The sequence below is a fragment of the Dendropsophus ebraccatus genome, chromosome 2 (assembly GCF_027789765.1).
Source record: "Dendropsophus ebraccatus isolate aDenEbr1 chromosome 2, aDenEbr1.pat, whole genome shotgun sequence".
Taxonomy (NCBI): Eukaryota; Metazoa; Chordata; class Amphibia; order Anura; family Hylidae; genus Dendropsophus; species Dendropsophus ebraccatus.
The window spans coordinates 186,870,439-186,897,043 of record NC_091455.1 but is presented as its reverse complement, the minus strand read 5'-3'; the positions used below and the strand labels follow the sequence as shown (position 1 = coordinate 186,897,043).

Below are 26,605 nucleotides of genomic sequence, written 5' to 3'. Positions count from 1 at the left end.
TTCCCAGTCATCTTTTAAGGTTTTGAGGTCTCTTCAATCTGGCAGTAACCCAGCACTGCCACTATACGATGTACAGAGTTATCTGCTTCTGGCTGCATGTAGGTATCACAGCTCTGGCAAACAGCTGATCAGGAGAGCACTGGTTATCAGAATCCAACCAATTACGGTATATCCTGAAGATGAGCAATCAATAAAAAAAACAAGGAAAACCCCTTTTAAATTCGGCTTCTACCAGTGCACACTTACAGCAGTACCACTAGCTGCATTGTGAAGCCTCTTATCCCAAGCATGTCCGTCACACTTCACATTGACCTTGCATTATGGCGGCTTTAAAATAGGAGATTCACCTATAACACAAGGGGTAGACCCTATGAAGAAGCTGCCAAGTGTATTGTACATCTGTATAACCTTTTGTTTTTATTAATTTGTATCATGGATGGGTCACCATATTTATTTTTTTACTGAAATACTTTTTTTTTTCCAACCACTATTGTATGATCATCTCAGCACATGCCTTCTTGCATAACCATCCATCTCCAAGCCTGTGCCGGCAGTAAGTAAAATCAATTGCAGGCAGGTGTCTATAATAGGGTTGTTAACCTCATCAAGGATTTCCGCTGACTTCAAAACTTCCCGTCTGAAGGTCGAGCGCTTCGATATGTAACTGAAGACAGTGTTAACAGTCTAATTTATTGAAGCCTGTCTGGGTTTAATTTGCTTTTTTTCCCCTTTGCTTCTGATGCCACTCAGACCTGCATCAACATGATATCAACCTTTTGTCTGTACACCTCCGCCACGTAGCCCAGACGTAAGGTTTCATTCTGCAGTTTCCTCTCTCAGGTTTGCTTCTGCCACATTACTTCTTGGATGGGAGATATATCACGCACATGGGGTTTGTAAAGGTTCTCGAGTTTGTCATATTGCCAAATCTAATGAAATTCCAATTTTTTATGGGTGACTTCTTGCTGACGTCTTATGTGCCAGGTAGTGATGAGAATTGAGGGTCCTCGGTAGTTAATGCCTTTTAATGGCGACCTGAAATGATAACCAATAGCAATCTATTAAGATGCCCAACCTGGCAGGGTTACTCATCTTTAGCTATGGAAGAAACGTAATTGTTAATAAGAACAGGTTACAGCCTCCTTACTAAATGTATGCCTGTTTCTGCCTAAAGATTACCACACTGTGCAAAAATAAGAGAGGGTCTTTTTTTTTTTTTTTCTGAAAAAAAGGGCTAGGACTTATTTTTGGGGGTAGGTCATATTTTCAGAGAAACACTGAAGCCCACTGGTACTTTCCTCCCACCTCTGTAGTTATTCCCCCATACTGTATACAGTATCCTGCAGGTAGTCCCTACAGCATCCTCTGCAGGTAGTCCCTATACTGTATACAGTGGTGCCTTGGATTACGAGCATAATTTGTTCGAGGACCGTGCTTGTTTTCCAAACCCACTCTTAAACCAAAGCAAATTTTCCCATAAGAAATCACTGATATGCAGACAATTGGTTCCACACCCCATAAATAATGATTTTTTTTATTCTGAAGAACATATAGAACAGATGAAACAATGAGAAACAGCGGAATATGTGATATTATAAGTTACTGTACAATATAGCAATCAGCATGTGGAGTATTGTGTATATTAAGTGCATAAACCTGAAAAAACAGCAGCAGTTTGTAGATACAGGATGGAACTGCAGATCCCCATAATGCAGGAGTGTAGTACAACAGGCTAGAATAGAGAAGCAGGACTGCTGTCAGAAGTCTTTGTGGTCACATGACAGCAGTTGGAAAGGGGTGTGTGTTCAGGATGTGAGAATCACAGAACTGTTCAGGACAGTGACAGAAACTTCTCTATAAACTTCTCAGTGTGTATAGCTGAGTGTAAGTGCAGGCACATTATAGCAGCAGTGTGTATAGCTGAGTGTGAGTGCAGGCACATTATAGCAGCAGTTTGTATAGCTGAGTGTGAGGGTAAGCACATTATAGCAGAAATAGAGAGGATGGGTCACACAAGGGCGGACAGAGACTGCAGGGAGCATGAAGGAATGAGCAGGGCAAGGTACCACTGTACTTCCCTCCCGCTCTGTAGTTGTTCCCCCATACTGTATACATCCCCCTCTGCAGGTAGTCATTATACTGTACACTATACATCCCCCTTTGTACAGCTCCCTCCCCCCCTCTGTAGTCCCCCCTCATACTGTACACATTCCCCCTCTGCAGGTATCCCCCATACTTTATATCTCCCTATATCCAGTGTACCTTGCCACACCATGCCCCTCCTGCCTCCTCAGCAGTTTGTGTTGAGCAGGTGGGCGGAGCATAACAAGTATGGCACTGATTGGCCGTCGGGGATCTGGTCAGATGACTGTAACCAGGGCTTATTTTTGGAGTTAGGCTTATATTTCAAGGCTATGTTCATATTTGGTAAGAGACCAAAAAAAAAAAAAAAAAAAAAGGCAAAGGCCTTGCATTGTAGATAGTGTCCACACGAGGACTCTGCAGTCTTCAGGCTGACGCATTTGCTTATAGCAGCAGTTAATAGGGATTACCTCACCATACCTGTAGCGCCTGATTCTTGGCACGATGCCACATCTTGGCAGGTCTCCAGTGTCTTCCATTCGCTTGATTGGAATCACAGATACAATTTGCTAATCCACTTTCTCAGCCTTGAGAATCAGAAATACAATCCATCTTTTAAAAATGGCTTTGCACAGCGATGACGTTATCAGGAAAGCTTAGTTCTTCTATGAATATTGAAGTCGGTGAAGTCTTGTATCTTATTTTCATATTAGTCATTTGTAGATTGGGGAAAGCCATATCTGATACATGAGTTTTCTTTTTATAAGCTCTCAATCCACTCTTATTCTGGTGAATTTCAAGTACAATATCCGCCTGTCAATGACGATGAGTAACGTGTTTATTGACTTGGTAAGATAGAAGTAAGTGGCACTGGATAGATGTTCATGTTCTTGTCTTTGTACGGTTGGACAAGCAGCGGCTAAAACATGGAGGCGGATATAGTGGAGAGCTCATATTGGTACTTTCTGATTTCTTAGACTGTGCTGAATTTTTCAAAAGCTTCATGTTTTTAATAGATATCACAATAACTTATATTTTTGTTTGCCCCAAGGGAATCAAAGCTCGGATATTGGAGACAGTGGTCATGCTCATCCTTCTGGCCTTGCTTATTTTTGGCATCGTGTGGGTGGCATCTGCCCTGATTGATAATAGCTCTGCAAGCATGGAGTCATTGTATGGTAAGTTCCTTCCTTCTACAGTGCATACCTTTCTAGGTTGTTTTCTGCAAAGCACGATCTGTGATCTCTTAATATGGCTTTCATAGGAAATTATTGTAGCCGCCATAATATAGCATTTCTGGGCCATGTTTTCTTAGAATTCTCTGGTAGTGCAGTTCCTCTGATGTTCCTTCTGGAATTATACTAAATAGAGATAAGCTCAGCTCTAGCATGCTCAGGTTTGGTGGAACCCGAGTGTGTGGCATTTGATTACTGGTGGCTGCAAAAGTTGGATGCAGCCTTAAAGCCACTCTGTACCCACATTCTGCCCTACCCAAACTGCTTGTACTGTCAGATAGCTGCTTTTAATGTAAGATCTGTCCTGGGGTCCGTTTGGCAGGTGATGCAGTTATTGCACTGCCTAGTCTTGCACTGCCCCTCCGTCCCTCCTCCCCGCCCTCTTTACAATTAGGAATTCCCCAGGCAGGAGTTCTCCTATTCTTCACTTGTGTGAACACTGCACAGGTGCCTTAACGATCCAGCTCATGTGCAGTGTTCAGACAAGTGTTGATTAGGAGAATTCCTGCACAGTGGCCTTCCTAATGATGAAGAGGGTGGAGAGGAGGGATGGCAGGGCGGTGCAGGCCTAGGGCATAGACACTCTAGACCACGCCAATTTGACACAGGTTTGCAAGTTTAAAAGTTGTATTTTAGGGCAATAACTACATCTCCTTCTGAACGGACTTCAGAACAGATCTTGGTTTAAAAGCATATATCCGAAGGTACAAGCGGTTTGTGGGGGGCAGATTGTGAGCACAGAGTCACTTTTAGACTGCCTGGATAAGATGGATATAGCCATAGGCCATAGGCTGTATCCATGTTTTCCAGGACTGCCTACAGCTGCATCCAACTTTTTCAGCCACTGGTAATTAATTGCAGAGCGTTTGGGTTTGTACAGACCGGAGTAAGCTTGAATTGCGCTCATTGTGCTAATTTCTAATACTAAAGCATTCCTGTCACTTAAAGCATAGTGTTCCAACAGCGACTTAAAGGGTACAGTGGACAACTGGGATGGACGGCAAGTAGCCAACAGTCCTGTCAATTGGCTAAATATTTATAACAAGAAGGAAGTCTGACAGCATCAATTAGAGTCCATCTTCAAATCTTTATTAGATCACCAAGTATTTAAATGCAATGTTTCAACCCCTTAAGGCCCTATTACCCGTTATGGCCGATAATCGCTTAGTGTAATAGAAGACAACCATTTGTCTTTCAACACGTTGAAACGTCAACAATGAGGATAGTAGCGATATGCTGCCTTCGCTACGTATAATAGGAGCAGCGGCAGCAGACCAGCGCTGCCATCCATGGGCTGCCCGGTCGATCTAGCGATCACCTGGGCAGCCCAAGTACCCCCCCCCCCCCCTCAGCTGCCCTCGCCACACCCGTTTTTTATCCGCTCACTGCCGACACATGTAATAGCACCAGCAGCGAGCAGGGAGCGAGGAGGAAGCAAGCACTGACCTGACAGGTCTTTAGGTGTAATAGGGGCTTTCAAGTGGTCTAAAAGTTGTGTGTATGTACTAGATGATTTAATAAAGATTTGAACACTTCTGGATGCCATCAGACTTTCTTCTTGTCGATGTCAAACGTTTTGATCAGCACATAGGAAGAATTTTCGTCACTTGGCTGACAGCTGTAACTGCCTCATAAACATTCAGGCTCAACACAACTAAGGATGTATAATTTCACTAGTATAGAGTATTTGAGATATGTATACACATATAAATACATATTCTATAAATCTATATTTTTATACGATTAAAGGGGATGTCTGTGGCTAGGCTGGGTTACATTGGGGTGCACTGGTGTCACACCTAGATGAGATGAAAACCTATAGATAGAATTAGCCATTACTGACCATTGTCATCAGTGCAGATGTCTATACTGCAGCATGGAGATCACTGTAAAGTCACTTTAATAAATGATCAATTATGTATATTGTATTTCCTGGTAGCTTTTTTTTTTTTAAGGATGCCAAAAATAAGTGTCTGGGGGAAGAAGACAGCAGCTATAAATGATTAGATCTTACTGGTTGTCATCTCAGTGTATAGAGGCAGCAAATGAACAGCCAGTTCTTAAGGTTGATGTGTTGGCGAGGTGAGGTTAAGGATCTAAGTAATTCCCACATTGGCCAAATTGTTCCCGGTGTGCCGGGGTTGGTGTCTACCAGAAGTGGTTTAAAGTGACTCTGTACCCACAATCAGCCCCCCCCCCCCCCAAACCGCTTGTACCATTGGATAGCTGCTTTTAATCCAAGATCTGTCCTTGTGTCCGTTTGGCAGGTGATGGAGTTATTGTCCTAAAAATCAACTTTTAAACTTGCAGCCCTGTGTCCAATTGGCGTGGCCTAGAGTATCTATGCCCTATCCTTGCACTGCCTCTCTGTCCGTCCTCCCCACCCTCTTCACCATTAGGAATGGCCCTGGCAGAACAACTTCTATTCCACACTTGTCTGAACACTGCACGGGTGCCTAATGATCCAACACATGTGCTGTGTTCACACAGGTGAGGAATAGGAGAATACCTGCCTGGAGCATTCCTAATGATGAGGAGGGCGAGGAGGAGGGACAGGGAGGTTGTGCCAGCCTAATGCACAGACACTTTAGGCCACGCTAGTTGGACACAGGGCACAGGAACCTGCAGCAGTTTCACAGGCATCTGAAGCTCAGTGATGTGATTGGGAATTGAAGGCTAACCAGTCTGATCTAGTCCTACAGAAGAGCTACTGTAGCACACATTGTTGGACAAATGAATGCTATAATAGAAAGGTGTGATTACACATGGTACATTACAGCCTCATGTGTATAAGGATATGTAGTGAGTTGTCTGGACAAGGAAAAAAAAAAACTTTTACGTACTTCCTCTGGCCCCCACACCACTTACGTTATTATGTCACCATGGTCCCCGCTGTTTGGCCGCTTCTGGGTTTGTGATGTCGCAGGCCCTGGAACCTCATGATCCCGAGCCTGGAAGCAGCTGCACGGCAGAGAGGAGAGTGGCATAATACTAACTGTACCATGGAAGCCAGAAAGATAGATTTATTTTTTTATGCACATATGTATATGTTCATCCTCTCGGCAGAGGCAGGTGGCAGTGATGGGCAGTGGCATTCAGGTGGATCTGATGACCTGATCTTGGCACAGACAGTAATGGCAGTGGCCTCCCTCTGCAGGATCACACCCAGCTACACTGCAAAAATAGTTCAAGAATGAGGAACATGCTAGGTGTCATGGTGCTGACTTGGTTCTAAAGTTATGGGCCATTAAAGGGGTTATCCAGCGCTACAAAAACTTTTCCCCCTACTGTTGTCTCCAGTTCAGGTGGGGTTTGCAATCAAACTCCATTTACTTCAATGGAACTGAGTTTCAGAACCCCACCCAAACTGGAGACAACAGTAGGGGGAAAGTGGCCATGTTTTTGTAGCGCTGGATAACCCCTTTAATTTAGGTTTGATCTTTATGCCTGAGACACTATATTTACCTTCTTTTTTTTTCTTAATCAGATCTCTGGGAATTTTATCTCCCCTACTTGTATTCCTGTATTTCACTCATGGGATGCCTCCTGCTACTCTGTAAGTAGTATATCCTATAAAAAAAAACTAGCTACATATTAAGTCACTGGTGTTTGTCTTTTTTTTTCTTTTCTTATGAATTATAAAGTTTTAATGGTCATTTGCACTTTGGAACAATGTGGCGGATTGTAAATGCAAGAACAATGGTTTAGGTGATGTATTATGACATACTTTTCTAGCTTAATTGACAAATAGGAGTGGCTTTGTGGGAAGAGGCGGGGCGGGGCTTGTGTTTTAATCTGTGTGCCAAAACTCTGGTGTAATATTTAGACGCAAAGTAAGCCAAATGTGAACTTAGACTAGACAGTCTAAAGTTGCCCCAGATTAGGCTACAATCTAATAGTCTTATTTGGTAGTATGATGGCTATAAAAACATGTATGAATATGAATGACGTCCTTGGTTTTATCCCCTTACAGTATGTACACCCGTTGGCCTTTCACGAATGTTCGCAGTAATGGGGCAGCTTTTGGTGAAACCGACAGTAAGTCCTTTCAATGCCTGTGTGTTATTTATTTGTATTATATTTATTACATAAATATATTTTTTGTACTAAAAAATCTCTCAAGTCTTCCAATACTTACCAGCTACTGTATGTCCTGCAGGAAATGTTGTATTTTCAGCCTGACATTGTGCTCTCTGCTGACATCTCTGGCCAAGACAGGAACTGTCTAGAGCAGGAGAGGTTTTCTATGGGGATTTATATATAACCGAGACAAAGTTCCTGTCTTGGCCAGAGATGTCAGCAGAGAGCACTGTGTCAGACTGAAAATAAAACACCACTTCCAGCATAACATATAGTAGCTGATAAGTATGTGAAGGCTTGAGATTTTTAAATAGAAGTAAATTACAAATCTCTATAACTTTCTGATATCTGTTGATTTGAAAGGGAAAGATTTTCGCTGGACAACCCCTTTTAATAATTGTTCATTAGTGGTGTAGTCAATGTCTCTAAATAAATCAAACCCATTTTTTTTCCTGCTGTTAAAGTGACCTATCGTACACAGTCTTCCTGCTGCAGAACAATGCTTGTTCCCATTAAGCATCAGCTTTGGTGATATTTTTTTATTATAATTGAATGGGTTTAGTATTTTGGGCTCTTTTATTGTCAGCTATGTGCGTTTTATTCCCTTTGAGTTACTTACTGTCACGGAGGCTGAAACACACCAGAGTGACGGGCTCAATTAATTGACAAATTTTTTTTTTCTCCTTTCTTCTAAGCCATCCTAAAAAGTTCTTGCTTGTCCTGTTTCAACACTCTTAAGTCAAGTAGGAGCGCACCGTTCTTCTAATTCACTCCTCACTCTGAGGCTTCCCTTGTTCTGGTGGACAGCCACTGAATTCCTCCAACATTCCTCCTCAGCTCTTTATACCCCTCTTGCATCAATCCCAAGCCCTTAGTCTCATGAACCCAGGACCTCAGCCCACAACTTTACTTTTATTTGTCACCGTCATTCCTTTCCTGGCATCTGACCATTGAAGACTTTCCCCCTTATTTTTCTCCATCTTCAGACCCATCTCTTGACTTCTGCTACTCCTTTATGTTTACACAATTAATTATTTTTTGTTTTATAAAATTGTATGTTGTCTTTTTACGTCTTTTACTTCTTCTATTGTAAAGTCTTTAATTACGGTTCAGTAAACAAACTGTCTTTTATTTGTTGGTTTTCTTTCCCCTTTCCTTATTGTAACATTTAGGTGTTAACTAATAAAAGTAATGAGCAGAGTCTTAACTAGTTGTTCTCCGACTATGTGGTTATCCAGGCTTGGAAAAACACGGCCACTCTTTTCCCTTACTGTCCTCAGTTTGATTGTCGTTTTGAAGCTCCGTTTCATTGACGTGAATGTAGCTGAATGGCAATACCACACACAACCTGAGGACAGGGTTGGCGCTGGTTTTTAAAGAAAGTAGCTGTGTTTTTTTTCTAATCCTGAAATAAATGCTTCAATATTTTTTTTTTTTGTGTTGTTTTAGATCCTTGAAGACCTTGATGAGCAGATATACATCATAAGTCTGCAGGAGGAGACGCTGCAAAGAAAGCTCAATGGTATTTTCAATGTTAATCTCATTTTTAGTTCTTAAAGTCTCACTGTTGTTTAATTTTTTTTGCAGAAATCAATAGTGCAGGTGATTTTAAGAAACTTTTTCATTGCGTTTATTACCCGAAAAATGCATTTTTATAATGAAAAAGCAGTTTGAAGCTCTCCCCCCCCCGTCTTCATGGTCAGCTCGGAGAGAGGAGGCGCGCGAGCCTCCCATAGGCTGCCAGTATGTCACAGAGGCTGGCGGGATTCGAATTCCGCCAGTTTTACTCCGTGTGCCCTGAGCCTTACACTGAAGATAGTTCTTCATTGCATTAGCTGGATGTTTGAGGTGGTTGTCCGACTGAAGAATAAAATTTTTAGCCAATCAGATGCCTCCTTGATGAATGGCATCTAAAGGACCTTTTACACGGGACAATTATCGTTCAAAAAATCGGTAAACCGTTTGAATTTAAGCCATAATCTTCTCTTGTAAAGGCGGCAACAATGAAACAACGAACGGAAATTTGTTCGTATGTTGTTAATCGCATCTTTTGAGCTGACATCATTGCAAATTGTTCTTAAAGGGGTTATCCAGCGCTACAAAAACATGGCCATTTTTCCCCTTCTCTTGTCTCTAGAGTTTCAAACTCCGTTCCATTGAAGTAAATGGAGCTTAATTGCAAACCACACCTGAACTGGAGACAAGAGAGGGGGAAAAGTGGCCATGTTTTTGTAGCGCTGGATCACCCCTTTTACTCTTCAGTGTAAACACTCATCATTCCAGTATATATACAAACGCAATTACGCTCATTCACAGTATATATACGAACGCTATTGTGATCACATTAACAACTTTTCATAGCGTTTTATCTTCTCGTCTAAGCACCAATCTTTTAAAAGAAAAAAAAAATCAGTCATTCGCTAAACGAATAAGCGATTTAGCTCTACGTGTAACTGGACACTTACTATACTCTGTTTTTTCATTACAAGATTTCAACATTTTATTTGATTCATTTTATTAAATTAACTTTACAATCTGGGAAAAAAACACAATTACATATTGGCTGATAAGGAGTTGCAGGTGGGCCATCCAGGAAAATCACTTCCCAAGTTGGCTGTCCTGTCTGCTAAGTAGTCACCGGGATTGTTTTCTGGCACTTTAAACTCTAGCCCCTGACTGATGTGTAAGGCATGCTCACATCTACTAATCCCTGTTGTTCTAGTGTATGGTGCTGGGGTTTCTGGGCACATATTTCGCATATTTTGGTTCCATTTGTGCAGTTGAAAGTGCTACATTAAGAACTGACAAATGATGATTGATGGACAATAGACATCTGTCAATGTGTGGTCAGTGCTGAACAAGAGCCTTGTTTGTATGTTTATGTGCTACATGCATGTACTTCTCTAACCATAGACTATCATTGTGAGATTTTACGTCTTTATACTTATCCTATTAAAAAGTTAAAGGGAACCTATAAGCTCGGTTATACTTCCCTCACCAACATAGGGATAGTGGATCGTTTTACATTTAGGTGGACAATCCCTTATTTTTCAGGATATAGTGAAGTTTCGGAGAACCTACACCCCAAAACAGACACACATAACCAGAAAAGAATCACCCACCAAGGATCAACAGATTTCTTCCTGTACATTGATAGGGAATTCTGTCAGTCATCAGCGGGCAGCGGTAGCAGTCACTCTTCTCTGGCCGTGCTTCATGCGTTTGGGTGGAGGTTCTCCAAACCCACACTACATCCCAGAATAAGGGGATGAAATCAGCATTTCTATCCCTGTGTTAACAAGGGTGACATAACCCACGTAATTTTTACCTGGATGAAGGTTTTCTGTAGTGTTACATTGTTGAAATAACTTCAGAGATTGATCTATGTGGCTCTGATCCCTGGGACCAACCATGGAGCAGAATGAAAAGTTGGAAACTCCAGGACCTGGCACAATGACATCTTGTATGTGTGGTACTTCAGTCCAGCCCTGCCCTGCCAAGGCTGTTCACATGAATGGGCTAAATCTTAATACCAGACCCAACCACAGATGTATAGATGTTACGGTGTTTGGCACCACAACAAGGTAACCACACAGGCAATCTTTTACTCGTTCGTCGGCTGATCCCTGGACCTTTCACACAGGCTGAATATCATGAATGAACATTACAAGACGTGATAAATTGCATAGCATCGGTAAAGGGCCTGACGACGTGAGATGTCTGCCACAAGATTCTGTGATGATTGGGGATATATGATGTCTGAAATACAATGAGTGGGATTCTACTGGATCAACACAGTAGGTTTATAGGTTGGATTTAATGGCTTTGTGTCTTTTTAGTTTAGTCAGGTAACTAATATGCCATTGCTTGATTATTATTGAGGGGGAGGTCTAACCTCTGTGACCACTGCTGATTCTGAGACAGGTCCCTACTAAGCTGTGTCCTAGCCCAGAAAATATGCAGCACAGGTCTGCTCAAGTGAAATAGGTTAAATGCAGGTCCCTGCACAGATGGGTGGCCAGGAAAGTTGACTGTAGCCCCTTCATTTGTAAAAATCAATGGGAGGCCTAGAGGTCTGAACCCCACAATCCTTAAGGGGCATTCCACTCAAACATAACTTGTCATATATTGCTTCCTATGGTGGGACTAGCAATTCATTCCATACCTGTTATTATCTATTCAGTCTTCTTCCCCCAGTTCTGAGCTGCTGCTTTCTGCTGAAGACACTAAAATCTGTGCATGAGGTTTTCTCTCCCCCTCCCCCTCCTCTCCCTTCCAAGACGGCTGATGTAAACAAGTCCCTGGCAGGATTTATCTGCAACTTTGTAGTGTCTTTGTAATGTTAGGAGGTCAAGTTGCTGATAAATTGTGTTTATCACTCCTGATATTACAAAGTTGCTACACAATTGCAGATAGGGACTTGTTTATATCAGCTGTCTCAGAAGGGAGGGGGAGACTAAAAGAAAGCTCACACAGTTTTTTTGTGTCTTCAGCAGAAAGCAGCAGCTCAGAACTGGGGAAAGGAAACTGAATAGATAATAACAGGTATGGAAGGAATTGTTAGTCTCACCATGGGCAGCAACATATGAAAAGTTTTGTTTGAGCAGAATACCCCTTTAATGCTAGCAATATACGATTACATTATGAGATACAAATTCATAGTTAATAATAAGGTTAAAGAAATTAAGACGACACTGGGTCACCAAATCCAACCTAAAGAGGTTTGCAGGAATATACATTCATGACTAATCCTTTGAATAGGATTAAGTTGCTGAGAATAGGATACACCAATAAAATAGAATTCTGAATACAAGAGCGTATCAGTATAAATAGGAACAGCAGGTCTAGGTCTCCCCAAAAAAAGCTTTCAAGGCGTTATCCAGGACTAGAAAACAATAGTTACTTTTTTAAAAAAACAGCACCTCTCCTGTGGTTTGGGTGGGGGGTATTTCAGCTCCGTTCCATGGAAGTAAATGGAGCTGATTTGCAATACCACACACAACCTGGGGACAGGAGTAGCACAGTTTTTCTAAACCGGGATAACCCCTTTTATATCAAAAAACTTCTAAGTTGATAATTTTAGAAGTCAATGCAGTAGAGAAAAAATTTGGTTGAGTTTCAATATGTGAATTAAATCTAGTTAGAAGGGGGGGAAAAAAAGAGACGTCAGATGTGGAATTTGTGGTTAATGAGTATCACAAATTCTGACTTACACCATCTAAGTAATCAATGAGAAGCTAAAACATCAATTACATCAGCACAGCCGAGATTTACTACTCCATCGATAGAGGATTGCTCAGCAAAAAGCTCCCCGCACTGAAGCCTGCAGAGACTGTGACATCGGAGGAAACACGTTCTGCACACAAGTGGCTTCTCATATCAAGGAACTGATTCGCCGCTTCACTTTCTACTTCAGTTCACCTGTTTCCCAGTGATGAAAGCTCTTCCGACTGGCACACCATTAGTTCCCTTGACTTTAACCTTGCGTACTAAATATTTTTAGCTGGTGAAAGGACAAGTTACTTAGATGATAGCAGAAGAGCAGCGGTTGTCATCAGGCACTTGTTTTCGTTTCCTGCAGCCATTCACAATGGGGTGAACAATGCCTATCGCAGCAAGGAATAATGTGCCTGCACAATACTATTCCAGATTGGCCATAAAGGTATTAGAGGTTAGGAAGCAGGAACCATTACTGAATGCAATACATGTGAATATACACCGAACGGGCAATGAATAATACTGATTATATTAAGACAGTAGCACCTGCAAAGATTGGGATATTATTAGGCAGCAATGAACAGTTCTTAAGGTTGACGTGTTAAGGCCCTATTACACAAAGTGTTTATCGCCCGTATTTGACTGATTCTCGGCCAGTACAGCCGATAATTGCTTAGTGTAATAAAAGGCAACGATCAGCCAACATGTATGATCGTTGTCTTTCAACATGTTGAAAGACAAACTACTTGGATCTGCTGCTGTCGCTCTGTGTAATAGGAGGGGCGGCAGCGGACAGCCACTATCTCCTATGAGCTCCCCAGACAATCTCCTATGGGCCTCCCCACACTTACCTGCTTGCTGTCGGCGCGTGTAATAGCGCTGGAAGTGAGCGGGGAACGAGAAACAACAAGTGAACACTGACCTAACAGGTCGGCACTCGCTTGCTCCTCCCCGTATAATAAGGGCTTCAAAATGAGATATGAGTGAACCTTGAGCACACTAGTTCTTCTGAGCCCAAGCGAAGCATTTGGTTACCAGTGGCTGAAGAATTTGGATGCAGCTCTAGGGAGTACTGGAAAACATGAATATGACCTATGCCTGTACCCATGTTTTCCAGGCAACTTTAGGGCTACATCTAACTTCTTCAGCCACCAGTAATCAAATGCTGCATGCTCTGATTCTGATAAAACAAAGCATGCTCAAGGTTCACTCATCTCTAGTTAGAAGCTGAGCGACTGTGACTAGAGCCATAATGTAATGGTTAGTTGACTGGGTCAGAGCATCTCCAATACCCCTGTTTTTGTGAGGCGTTTCTTGGACCACTTTAGGTATGTATTAACCAGTGCATATTGGTAATGGGCCATGGGCCACCAAGGCTCATTGATGCATATGGCACACATTGCCTATAGGACTGTAGGGTCTCTACATTCATTTAGGCTCTGTAGTGTATGAGCATAAAAAAGCGAATCCCCTATCACCAGGTTGCTTGTGGCGTGGGTCTGGTTAGGTCAGTCATTTAACAAGTTAAGCAGTAGACCCTCACATGTCCCTGGAAGTGTCTGCGGTAATTCTTAGCTTTGCTGAAAATAATTTTAAAGGAAATTCACTTCTAATTTTGCGGAACAGGCAATAAAATGTTAATCAGTTGTTCTCACTACAAAGCTGTAAGTTCTGAAAGGCTGTACATTAGTACTTTGTTCTGAATTCACTGAAGGATTAGTGTCTGCCCAGAGTGTCTTTATCAGCAGACGTATTAATCAAAGGAACATGCTGATATTACTCTGGTGCTTGCATGCTAATGCCAAGATGAAGATGTTACTGGTAACGCATCTTCTTTTACTCAGTATTTTACTTGTGAGGGTGCGTTCATACGTACAGGATCTGCAGCAGGTCCTGTATGTGTGAACGCACCCTAAGGCCATGTTCAGACGCTGTATGACAGCCAGTGTCAGATAAGATCATCATGATCGTTAGCGCCGCTGAGTTCTGATGCAGGCGCATCTGTGTGCGCCCGCATCTGAACTGCCCACTGCACACAGTAGAGCATGCGGTTTTCTGTGGCCACTAATCAATGAATAACTGCAGCAGAAAACTGACGTGTCAGTTTCTTGCGGCGCCGCTAGGGATCTCAGTCGGAGTGTATACTATGGGGGAAAATTAATAAATAAAGGGCAAAGTTGTATTTTTTGGCGTAAAATGGCAAATTTATTTATAAATAAATTTATTTATAAATAAATTTATTCTGAGCTGGCGTAGGTTTCCTGGTGCACACACTGGTGCATGCAGGATTTATGTAGAGGCAGTGCGCCTCGACATAAATCTTCGTACTGTTGGGGCTGCGTGGACATTTTTACGCCCGGCGCAGAAAACACTGGATTTAATAAATGTCCCCCTATGTGTATACACTCCGGCCGGGATCCCTTAGAAGGCAGCACAATGTAAGGTTCATATAAATCACAGCCGTTGTTCAAATCGGCAACAACGGCCATGATTAATATGACCCTTACGTTGTGTGAACATGGTCTAATACTTAAGTAAGACCGGGTATAAATGGTGATAAATTCTATCCAGTCCAGCAGAAAATTACATTTTACTTTTCTTTGCCCCCATACAATTCTAGGGTATTTTATACACCCAGTGTAAGTTGTCCCTGAGCTCTGCTCCAAAGTGGGTAAAGACTGGCTGCTATGATGTCCCTATACACTGCAATTACACAAGAGCGGATCCTGCATCCATGTATCTTTTATAGTACTGCCTCAGGAAACCGCAGCACAGAGGACATTATACAGTAGTAGCAAGCAGTGTAGCTTTTAATCCAGTACTGGGATGGTGTCTGTCTATCTATCTATCTATCTATCTAGATAATCTGTATCTTGGAGCAGCACCACCCAGGAGATGTTTGGGTGCCTGCGGGAAGTCGAGACCACGACTTGACTTGTATATAGTAGAAATCTCCACGGCACTCCGATGTAGGCATAATGAAACAGAACAGAACAGCAAAGTGTCAAATAGCGATGTTTCAACGACCTCCGACGTCTTTTTCAAGCATCGACGGAGGTCGTTGAAAAAGGCGACGGAGGTCGTTGAAACGTCGCTATTTGACACTTTGCTGTTCTGTTTCATTATGAAATAAATCACGTTTGTTTTGACTACATCGGAGTGCCGTGGAGATTTCTACTATCTATCTATCTATCTATCTATCTATCTATCTATCTATCTATCTCATATAAGAAGCAGCTGTTTTATTTTGTTCACACTGGCATTCTGAATTGTAGTAGTGTAGAGCTATTCTTGACAACAAAAGATACCACTGTGTCCATCACTTAGCGGAGGAGACCTAGAGGAGACTCAACAGAACAGGAAGTTTTAGTTTACTACTAGGCATAGTGGCCACTGAACATGATCACAGGCGGAGTCATCAGGTGCTTGAGCTGGAATTCCTGAGCTCTTATATTAAATCTATTCACTCCGCCTACAGGGGCAGGGCTAAAACGAATGCGGGAAGAACCCTTGCCCCACCCACCTGATAACTCCACCTGTGATCATGTTCAGTGGAAGGAACTGGAAACAGATACTGAACGTGACATCAAAGGAAGTAAACAATTCACAAATGGTCACTGAGCCTGAGTATACAAAAAGAGCTAGAAATAAATAATGAAAGTGTAAATAGAACATACAACACCCACAGAAGTCTATGCAATGCTAGTTTAAGTCCCAGGCAATCCCTTTAACAACAAAGCTTGATTCAAACAATAGGTGATCAATAGATGACCCAATCTGTTATATGTTTAGACACCTTTAGAAATAACTAATACAAACATACATCGATTTTTTTTATTTTTATTTTTAGTCTTTATGTTGAAAACCCAATCTATAAAGTACGACTAACCTCACCTGTGTAGTAAGTGACCCGGGATGGACAGAGTCAAGGTGAACACGTAACGCCTTTGGAGTATAACGTTACGATTAAGTCGGTGTTCAAAGAATGACTATAACGCGATGCTGTAAAACATCAGGAATGTCGGCGCTTATCTAGTACACAAACAAATCCCTGACACTTTGCCTTTTGATTAACCCCGGTGAATTCCTTAATATCTAATTACACTCAAATTATACATAGGAAGTTTCAGAAGATCTCTGTAGCCGAATGTATAATTATGTGCCATCTCGCTCCGCACCCAAGGGTTGGCTTTCAGCTTCCTAACACAATCAAGAGTTGTGATTTGTCCACGTACCCCCCTCCCCCCAAAAAACAAGATTGGAACTTTCCAACATCTTAAGTTTCACATATAGCATCAGTTTTTTTTTTTTTTTTTTATCAAGAAGAATAGAGCAAAGGGAATTTTTTTCCTGTATATTAAATTAAAAAGGGAACGCCTGCAGCTATTGATTTTCCAAAATCCGCAGAGACGGGTGTGGCAGGATCAAAAATCTGGATTTGATCAAAGTTATTGGGTTAGACGGTATCTTTGCAAAGTTAACAAAGATGAAAGGTGCTGTTTTTATTGCACGCTGGTAACAGTGTAATTTCAAACTAATTGGTGTAGAGCTGCCAATCACCTGAAGGGAAGGCAAATAGATACTCTTACTGTTTCCTTTGAGGTACGAACACCCGATGTTGGGGCTGGAAGAAAAAACAAAATAATACAGTTAAATTGACCTTAAATGAGCTGCTTTGTGGTTTGTACGGAGAATCCATCATTTTTAAGAACTAGTCCGTGCAAGCCACGTCTACCAACTTGATCTATTGGCTAGACTATTATGACACTATATAATGGGCACCACTCGGAGAGATTTTGGTGCCTCGATTAATGCCAGGGATTTGACAAATTACATTTGTCTTAATGTGCCTGCCACCTGAATGCATTGTCTAGCGCACCATCCCTTATAAGTGTGGATTATCTCAAGATAAAAAGTTATGTGGATGGGGGATAACTAGCTGAGTGCATGGACCTTCATCCGGAGAATGGAGGTCATTTATCCCCCAAATGAATGGAGCCGTAGTGCACATGCACAGCTCAACTCCTTATTCACTGTCTATAGGCAATGTACTGGACTTGTCCCTTAGGGCCCTATTACACAGGACGAATATCGTGCAAAAAATCGTTCGAATTTAAACGATAATCGTTCTGTGTAATTGCGGGCAACGATCGAAAAATTGTTCATATGTCATTGATCGTCGATTTAGATCTAAACCTAAAATTATCGTTAATCGTTCGCTAATCATTCGCTGTAATTCCACATTCGTTCGCTCAACTTTCGCATTGTTCACTAATCGTTCAGTGTAATTGCACATTGTTCATTGTTTTGCTGGGATCAGAAGGAGTAAACGATCATAGTAACGATCGCAATAATGATCGTAGTAACAATTGTAACTAACGACCATTGTTCTGTGTAATATGGTGAACGATTTCAGGTTAACGATAAACAATCTCCTTTGCGATCGTTTATCGTTAGTCGTTAATTGTTAAAAATCGCTCCGTGTAATAGGACCCTTGGAAAATGTCCCTCAACTCCATTTACCAAAATATGTCCAGTCTACCATATGTATACGTGGTTTAGTTTGGCTTATTTCAACTTCCTTTTTACCGTTTACTTGATTTTGGTTTTGTCTGTCTACTTTATGCAGCTATCTGAGGTTATGCTTTGTAGCTATTAAAGGGGCACGCCGCCGAAAATCTTATTCTTTTAAATCAACTGGTTTCAGAAAGCTATATAAATTTTGTAATTTACTCCTATTTAAAAATGTCAAGTCTTCCCATACTTATCAGCTGCCATATGTCCTACAGGAAGTGGTGTTTTCTTTTCAGTCTGACACAGTGCTCTCTGCTGCCACCTCTGTCCGAGACAGGAACTGTCCAGAGCAGTCGAGGTTTTCTATTGCGATTTGATACTGCTCTGGACAGTTCCTCTCTGGGACAGAGATGTCAGCAGTGATCATTGTGTCAGACTGAAAAGAAAACACCATTTCCTGCAGCACATACAGCAGCTGATTGGTATGGGAAGACTTGAGATTTTTAAATAGAAGTAAACTACAAATCTTTCTGGAATCAGTTGATTTGAAAAAAAAAAAAAAAAAGATTTTCGCCGGAGTACCCCTTTAAGCATGTTTGATATCTTTGCTTATCTTGAGCTAGTTGGATGGCTGTATACTACAGTATATACACTTTATTATGTTACCAAACCACCAGTAGGATTCCACCTATGTTACTATTGCTATGAGCAGGGTTCAGCTTTGTGCAAGGTTTTCTATCATCCATGAATGTGTCTGTAAATTTTTAACATTCTGTATTTTAATCCTATCTTCATACTTTCAATAAAGTTAGAGAATTATTTATCCATATCAACGCTAATTTCTTCGTTGGATAGTGTATATTCAGTATTTGACATAGCTTAAGCTCAAAATGACTTATGTAGGTACAGTATATACACATAAAGCATTGTGTGATTTTTTTTTTTTTTTCTCCAGGAGGAAATTCTATATTAGAGAACAATATGAAGAGGATTGAGCACGATCTTATCAATGCAAAGGCTATGAAATCCAAACTCGGTTAGTAAATAACAGTTATCGTGTGTAACAACTTAAAAATGAATAATCCAAACTATTCTCCAAACTAAGAAAATTTGTGGCACTCACCCGATCTAGCTTACAATCTGTAGAATTTATTTCATTAAAAACATGGTCAAATTCTAGTGATTATAAGCCAGATCAGGTGAGTGTCTGCATGATCTGTATGGCTATACCGTCAGCTGCCAATGTTCCTAGAGGGGAAAGCACCACTAGAAACGAGCAAATTTGGATAATTTGGTCTTAAGTTTCAAAGGACCAAAGTGGTTTTGATTCTCCTTGAGGAGAGCACAAAGGGGAGCATAAAGGTGTATGGACTCTTCTAGTCCATTTCTCCTCCACTGAGAATTCTGGGAAGAAGGATATACAAAGCAGCTCTCTTGGACTACCGTTTGGAGGTAGCTTCCCCTTCTTTTAGTTTTAAGAACATGTAATAATAGAGACTGAAATTTTGAAGGAGAAGTCCGGCGAAATTTTTTATTAAAGTATTGTGTTGCCCCCCCAAAAGGGATACAATCCCCAATATTCACTTATTACGGTAAATGCTTATAAAGTGCTTTTTTCCCCTGCAGTTATTACTGCATCAAGGCTTCACTTCCTGATAACATGGTGATGTCACTTCCTGGATAAAATGGTGATGTCACGACCCGACTCCCAGAGCTGTGTGGGCTGTGGCTGCTGGAGAGGATGATGGCAGAGGGATGCTCAGTGTCCCTCCAGTGCCCTGTGTCCCTCAGTGTCCTCCTGCCATCATCCTTTCCAGCAGCCACAGCCCGCACAACTCTGGGAGTCGGGTCGTGACATCACCATTTTATCCAGGAAGTGACATCACCATGTTATCCAGGAAGTGACATCACCATGTTATCCAGGAAGTGAAGCCTTGATGCAGTAGTAAGTGCAGGGAAAAAGCACTTTATAAGCATTTCGCCCGTAAGAGGTGTTCAGAGCGGGGCCACACGGCGACCCCGCTATGAACCGCCGCGGTTCCAGGTGCCCCTTGTAGCTCGGGACCGCAGGTATTAGCGGGCACTGTCCAATCGCCGTGCCCGTTAATACAGTAATCAGATGCAGCTGTCAAACATGACAGCTGCATCCGATTACCGGACGCAGCTTATCCCTGGTGTCTAGTGGAGGAGCGATCTCTGTACCTGCTGCCGGCCGGGGACCTCTCCAAGATGGCGCCGTGCCCGGCTCGGCACTCGTTTGTTTTCGGCTGCAGCCAAAGTGTATATACTAGAAGTCCCCCAGGGGGGCTTCTAGTATATGGGTAAAAAAAAAGTGTTATTATTAGTAAAAAGCCCCCTCCCCTAATAAAAGTCTGAATCACCCCCCTTTCCCCAGGTTTTAAATAAAAGTAAATAAATAAATAAACATGTTTGCTATCGCCGCGTGCGTAATCGTCCGAACTATTAATTAATCACATTCCTGATCTCGCACGGTAAACGGCGTAAGCGCAAAAAAATTCCCAAAGTGCAAAGTTGCGCATTTTTGGTCGCATTAAATCCAGAAAAAATTTAATAAACAGCTTTCAAAAAGTCGCATATACGCAATCAAGGTACCGATAGAAAGAACACATCATGGTGCAAAAAATGACACCTGACACAGCCCCATAGACCAAAGGATAAAAGCGCTATAAGCCTGGGAATGGAGCGGTTTTAAGGAACATATATTTGTTAACAATGGTTTGAATTTTTTACAGGCCATCAGATACAAGAAAAGTTATACATGTTACATATCGTTTTAATCGTAACGACTTGAGGAACATGGATAACAAGTCAGTTTTACCCCAGGGCGAATGGCGTAAAAACACAGTCCCCCCAAATAAAAGAAATGCGTTTTTTTTTTTATCAATTTCACCACACTTTAAATTTTTTCCTGGTTTCGCAGTATACTTTATGCAAAAATTCAGCCTGTCATTGCAAAGTACATTTAGTGACGCAAAAAATTAGGGCTCATGTGGGTTTCTAGGTGGAAAAATGCAAGTGCTATGGCCTTTTAAACACAAGGAGGAAAAAACGAAAACGCAAAAACGAAAATTGGCCCCGTCCTTAAAGGGTTAAAACAGACTATTTCTCTTTCCATTGTAATTGAATGGCTCTCTAATAAGATATACACTCACCGGACACTTTATTAAGTACACCTGTCCAACTGCACGTTACCACTTAATTTCTAATCAGCCAATCACATGGCGGCAACTCAGTGCATTTAGGCATGTAGACATGGTCAAGACAATCTCCTGCAGTTCAAACCGAGCATCAGTATGGGGAAGAAAGGTGATTTGAGTGCCTTTGAACGTGGCATGGTTGTTGGTGCCAGAAGGGCTGGTCTGAGTATTTCAGAAACTGCTGATCTACTGGGATTTTCACGCACAACCATCTCTAGGGTTTACAGAGAATGGTCCGAAAAAGAAAAAACATCCAGTGAGCGGCAGTTCTGTGGGCGGAAATGCCTTGTTGATGCCAGAGGTCAGAGGAGAATGGGCAGACCGGTTCGAGCTGATAGAAAGGCAACAGTGACTTAAATAGCCAACCGTTACAACCAAGGTAGGCAGAAGAGCATCTCTGAACGCACAGTACGTCGAACTTTCGGGCAGATGGGCGACAGCAGCAGAAGACCACACCGGGTGCCACTCCTTTCAGCTAAGAACAGGAAACTGAGGCTACAATTTGCACAAGCTCATCGAAATTGGACAGTAGAAGATTGGAAAAACGTTGCCTGGTCTGATGAGTCTCGATTTCTGCTGCGACATTCGGATGGTAGGGTCAGAATTTGTCGTCAACAACATGAAAGCATGGATCCATCCTGCCTTGTATCAAAGGTTCAGGCTGGTGGTGGTGGTGTCATGGTGTGGGGAATATTTTCTTGGCACTCTTTGGGCCCCTTGGTACCAATTGAGCATCGTTGCAACGCCACAGCCTACCTGAGTATTGTTGCTGACCATGTCCATCCCTTTATGACCACAATGTACCCAACATCTGATGGCTACTTTCAGCAGGATAATGCGCCATGTCATAAAGCTAGAATCATCTCAGACTGGTTTCTTGAACATGACAATGAGTTCACTGTACTCCAATGGCCTCCACAGTCACCAGATCTCAATCCAATAGAGCATCTTTGGGATGTGGTGGAACGGGAGATTCGCATCATGGATGTGCAGCCGACAAATCTGCGGCAACTGTGTGATGCCATCATGTCAATATGGACCAAAATCTCTGAGGAATGCTTCCAGCACCTTGTTGTATCTATGCCACCAAGAATTGAGGCCGTTCTGAAGGCAAAAGGGGGTCCAACCCGTTACTAGCATGGTGTACCTAATAAAGTGGCCGGTGAGTGTATGTCCAGCAAAGCAAATTTTTATGGATCTCTAAACATAACCAAAAGTCATTTTATCCCTTAATATAAAAATGACTTTCCAACAATCATCTGACTCCTCAGATACTTGTGGTTACATATTGGTCACCATCATTTATAAGTTTTTTTTTTCTTTCTTTCTACAGAAAGACGCAAGAAAGCTTCCGCCTGGGAGAGAAACTTGGTCTATCCAGCTGTAATGATACTGCTCCTCATTGCAACGGTAACAGTATTTTATCATACCTTTTATAGAACTGTCATTATTATTATTATTATTATTATTATTATTATTATTATTATTATTATTATAATTGGTTAGTATTTTTGAGTCACTTGAGGTTAAAGTAAATGTACCATCATTCTTGCTTGTCGTGGATTTTTATTCAGCCATCACTCTGTGGCTCAAGTTTTTTTGCCTTTTGAAATAAATCATGCGGTCATAGTGAAGTATATTCATTGCTTTGTATTTACCTTTTAGTCTTTCTCAGTGATTTTGGTGACCTTGAACATCCTGCGTCTTCTAGTTGATGAGACGGCAATGCCAAAGGGTTCCAAGGTAAAATCATTGTGGGTTTTACCAATATATATATATATATATTTTTTAAAGCAGAAATATCTGTGTCGTTCTTCTGAAATAATACTGGTGATCACTGAGGACTGGTAGATGAACCTGTAAGTGAATCTGTCAGCTGCAATTCATTTTGCAAACTGCTGACACTGTTAGATAGCTGTTAGAACATGTAGACATATGGTACCTTTCATATATCTGTCTGTGCTGCCAGAACATAGAAAAATGCCTTTATTCTTCTGTCCAAAGTGTCAGAGACAAGGGAGAGAAAAAGAAGAAAAAAGCGGGCACCGGCGCCTCGTGTGATACCTCAATACACCAAGGATAAGGATTATGTGAGAAGGTGCTCACCTGGATGCCACTTGGGCTTTGTGCATATCACCCCTCAACAGGGTAAAAAATCCGAATCCAGGGTCTTGTTTAGTAACAGTCCACTGTATAGGGGCCTACTACCTCTAGGGACTGCTGAGCTGACTGTACCAAAAACACAGGATGCTGCCAAAATAATGGGGCCCGTGGAGAGAATAAGTGAATAAAATAAAAAGAAAATAAGGTACTCTAGGTCAGCGCTGTCCACACAGAGAAGTGGCCAAAAGCTTGAATAAATTAATTTAATATAGTAAAAAATACTTAGTATTTCTTTTTATTTTATTCACTTAAAGTGTCAGAGAGGCATTCCCAAGCTCCTTATCTGCTGCATACTCTAATCCCCTCCCATCCATATTCCTGCTTGATTGACAGTCAGCTGCAGCTTAGCTTCAAGCAGGAATAGGAATGGGAGGGGGAGTGAAGGGGCATTCCAGCTTGCAGCACATTAGAAGCTTGGGAACGCTTTGGTGAATAAAATTTATTTTTATTTTTTTACTTTATTGGCGGATATTTGAAAGGTACCATGTGTCTCCTAACATCTATCTAACCAGAACAGCCCTTATCCCCCTTGACAGGCTGATGTGAGTGCATATGGATGGCAGACAAACAACTGTCAGACTTGGACTTGACTTGTAGCATATTAGGGGGTTTTCCCATCACATTTTAGCTGAGTGCCGTTTGTATAGGTTAGGACACCATAGAAATGAATTGGGATGTATACCATCTGTAGCTGTAGTAGCCTTTAATAGGGCAGCATAAACTAGTGACATAAATACTGAACAGAGCAGTGTATTACTTACATCATACTATTAAGCCATTCTCCTAATATGCAGGAGAACGGACTTTGTGCCGAACCATTCGCTCCACCCTCCAGATGCTGATTGACAGATGTCTGTCTATAGACAGCATAGATACACAACTGAAAATCAGCAGCTGGTGAGCAAAGGGAGCTGGTGCTCAAGAATATCCAGGACTACTGAGCACAAGCACATAATGGGGAGGATTAGTTATTGTCTTTGTTATCTGTAAGGATATCTCCGAATCAGCTGCAGAGAACAATGTAAGTGATACATCATTCTGTTCAGATTTTCTGTCGCTTATGCTACCCTTAGATATTCCTAGGGATACCCCTTGGATAGGGAATATAGGGAATATCCTTTGGAGTCCTACCATCATTTTTTCATAGTAGGCAGAGAAAAACATAGGACAGAACAGGCAGCTGTTCATGATATCCTAGTCCAAGGTATGAATTATAGAACAGCCTTTGTACATAAGGTCTTTACATAACATTTACCTTTTCTAATATTTTTTTTAACCATAAAAATAAATAGTTTCTGTATTTTTGATACTACCCACACGGAAGGAATTGAATTTCTCCTCTTTGTAAAATAATCTGTAGGCTTTTTTTGTGTCTATATAAATTAACCACTGAGCTTTTTGCTTGTCGGCTTTGTATTTGTGTAGAAACCTGCACCAGTGTAAGGAACAATTTCATGAAACAAGCTGTTGTCTGCCTTTACATTTCTTGGCATCGGTGGCACATTCTCCTTTAGAACCTGTCCTAGATTTTTTTTCATGATACCTGTACGACAGCTTCGGTGGATGTCTGAAAGTCAGAAAAGCTGGAGTCTGGCCAGTGCTCTGATCTCATCGTTTGGAGGAATTAATTTATGTTAAGCAACAATCATTAAGCTTTTCATAGAGAACCTCTCCTCCCTTAGTAGTTACACTTCACATTTTCAGACACTGTTAAAGTGTCACTGACGCTTAAATTTCTTTTGCAGAAATCAGGCGATTTTAAGAAACTTTGTAATTGGGTTTATTAGCCGAAAAATGCATTTTTATCATGAAAAAGCAGTTAGAAGCTCTCCCCCCTGTCTTCATGGTTCTCTTATGGAGATGGGAGGGGTGGAGGGAGATGAGGCACCAATACAGGACAACAAAGAGATCACTTACAGCTACATCGCCCGGCTATCTCCTCTGAAGTCAGCACTGACCTCTCTGACCTCTGAGTACTGGCTTTCACACAGGTCCCACTGTGTAATTCTTTGTTCTCTGCTGGCGACCAGTCTCCCCCCTCCCCTCTCCATAGGTTACACAGGGCTCGACTGAAGTCAAGATTTCCTGATAATGAGGAGTGAATGATAGACAATGAGAATTTTTTTTACTATTTTGAAGGCTACGAAAAATTTATTTTTTTGTGCATGTGTGATGCAATTGTTGGCTCTAGCTCTGTACATGTAGGTCCTCACCATGATCTTAATATAGTTCATTCACAGAAAATCCTTGTAATATTAAGAATAAGAAAAGCATGGATGCTGTCTTTGAGAAACCATGCCACTCCTGTCCACAGGTTCTTTCTACCGTAGCTGGACCAGCCTTAGGCTTCATAGTGCCCTGTACAAAATTGCCCCCTGGTGCCCTCCCCCCTCAGCTTTCCAATACTGCCGAATTCCAAATTTGCCTAGTTATATAGTGATAAATCACCCTCATACATTTAGACAGATTTTCCATTCAGGCTGCTGGGAAAGCTGAGTGATGACTACAGACCAGATCCCACAATATATCACTGACATATGATTAATTAACCCTTCATATCAGCTCCACACAGGTTGTTACTCAGCTTTCCCAGGCCGCCATATCTGCCTAGGTTCCCAGTTCTCATATTCTAGAATAAGTAGTAAGATTTGTTATCTAGGAGCCAGGAAAAGCTGGGTGAGTATCCCTGGGAAGCTGTAAATGACAGATCTACCATGTTATGATAAAACTGCAAAATTCTAAATGTACCTAGTTAGGCTCATTTACCTTTCAGGGTCCCAGGAAAGCTGGGTAACAAACCACATGGAATGGAGGTGTAATAGAGACGGCTTAACATTAAATCTACTTCATGGAAGGCTAGGTATAGATCCACAAAAATTCGAATCCATCATGTATGTCACTTATGCCTAGACAGTCTGTAAATAATTCCTTCTGCCTCAATAGGCATTACTGACATTCAGGCACCTGGGAAAGTAGGGTAAGCCTACAATTGATGCCTAATATGTGTAAACCAGCAGTTGCACAAATACTATATAGCATACATTCACATACAGATAAAGGTGTGATGTGTCCTAAACAGCCTCCTCCATGGGGCAC

The 26,605-nt window shown here is 41.6% G+C and overlaps 1 protein-coding gene across 1 annotated transcript in view; it reads left to right on the top strand.

The window, feature by feature from the left end:
• Window positions 1–26,605, top strand: part of LMBR1 (limb development membrane protein 1) — a 93,662-nt gene that overhangs the window by 54,073 nt on the left and 12,984 nt on the right. The window contains exons 6-12 of the mRNA XM_069958891.1: window positions 3,134–3,260; window positions 6,805–6,873; window positions 7,291–7,355; window positions 8,847–8,919; window positions 19,084–19,164; window positions 22,680–22,756; window positions 23,012–23,089. Of these exons, the coding sequence (XP_069814992.1) occupies window positions 3,134–3,260; window positions 6,805–6,873; window positions 7,291–7,355; window positions 8,847–8,919; window positions 19,084–19,164; window positions 22,680–22,756; window positions 23,012–23,089 (570 nt within the window). The remainder of the gene's footprint in view (window positions 1–3,133; window positions 3,261–6,804; window positions 6,874–7,290; window positions 7,356–8,846; window positions 8,920–19,083; window positions 19,165–22,679; window positions 22,757–23,011; window positions 23,090–26,605) is intronic.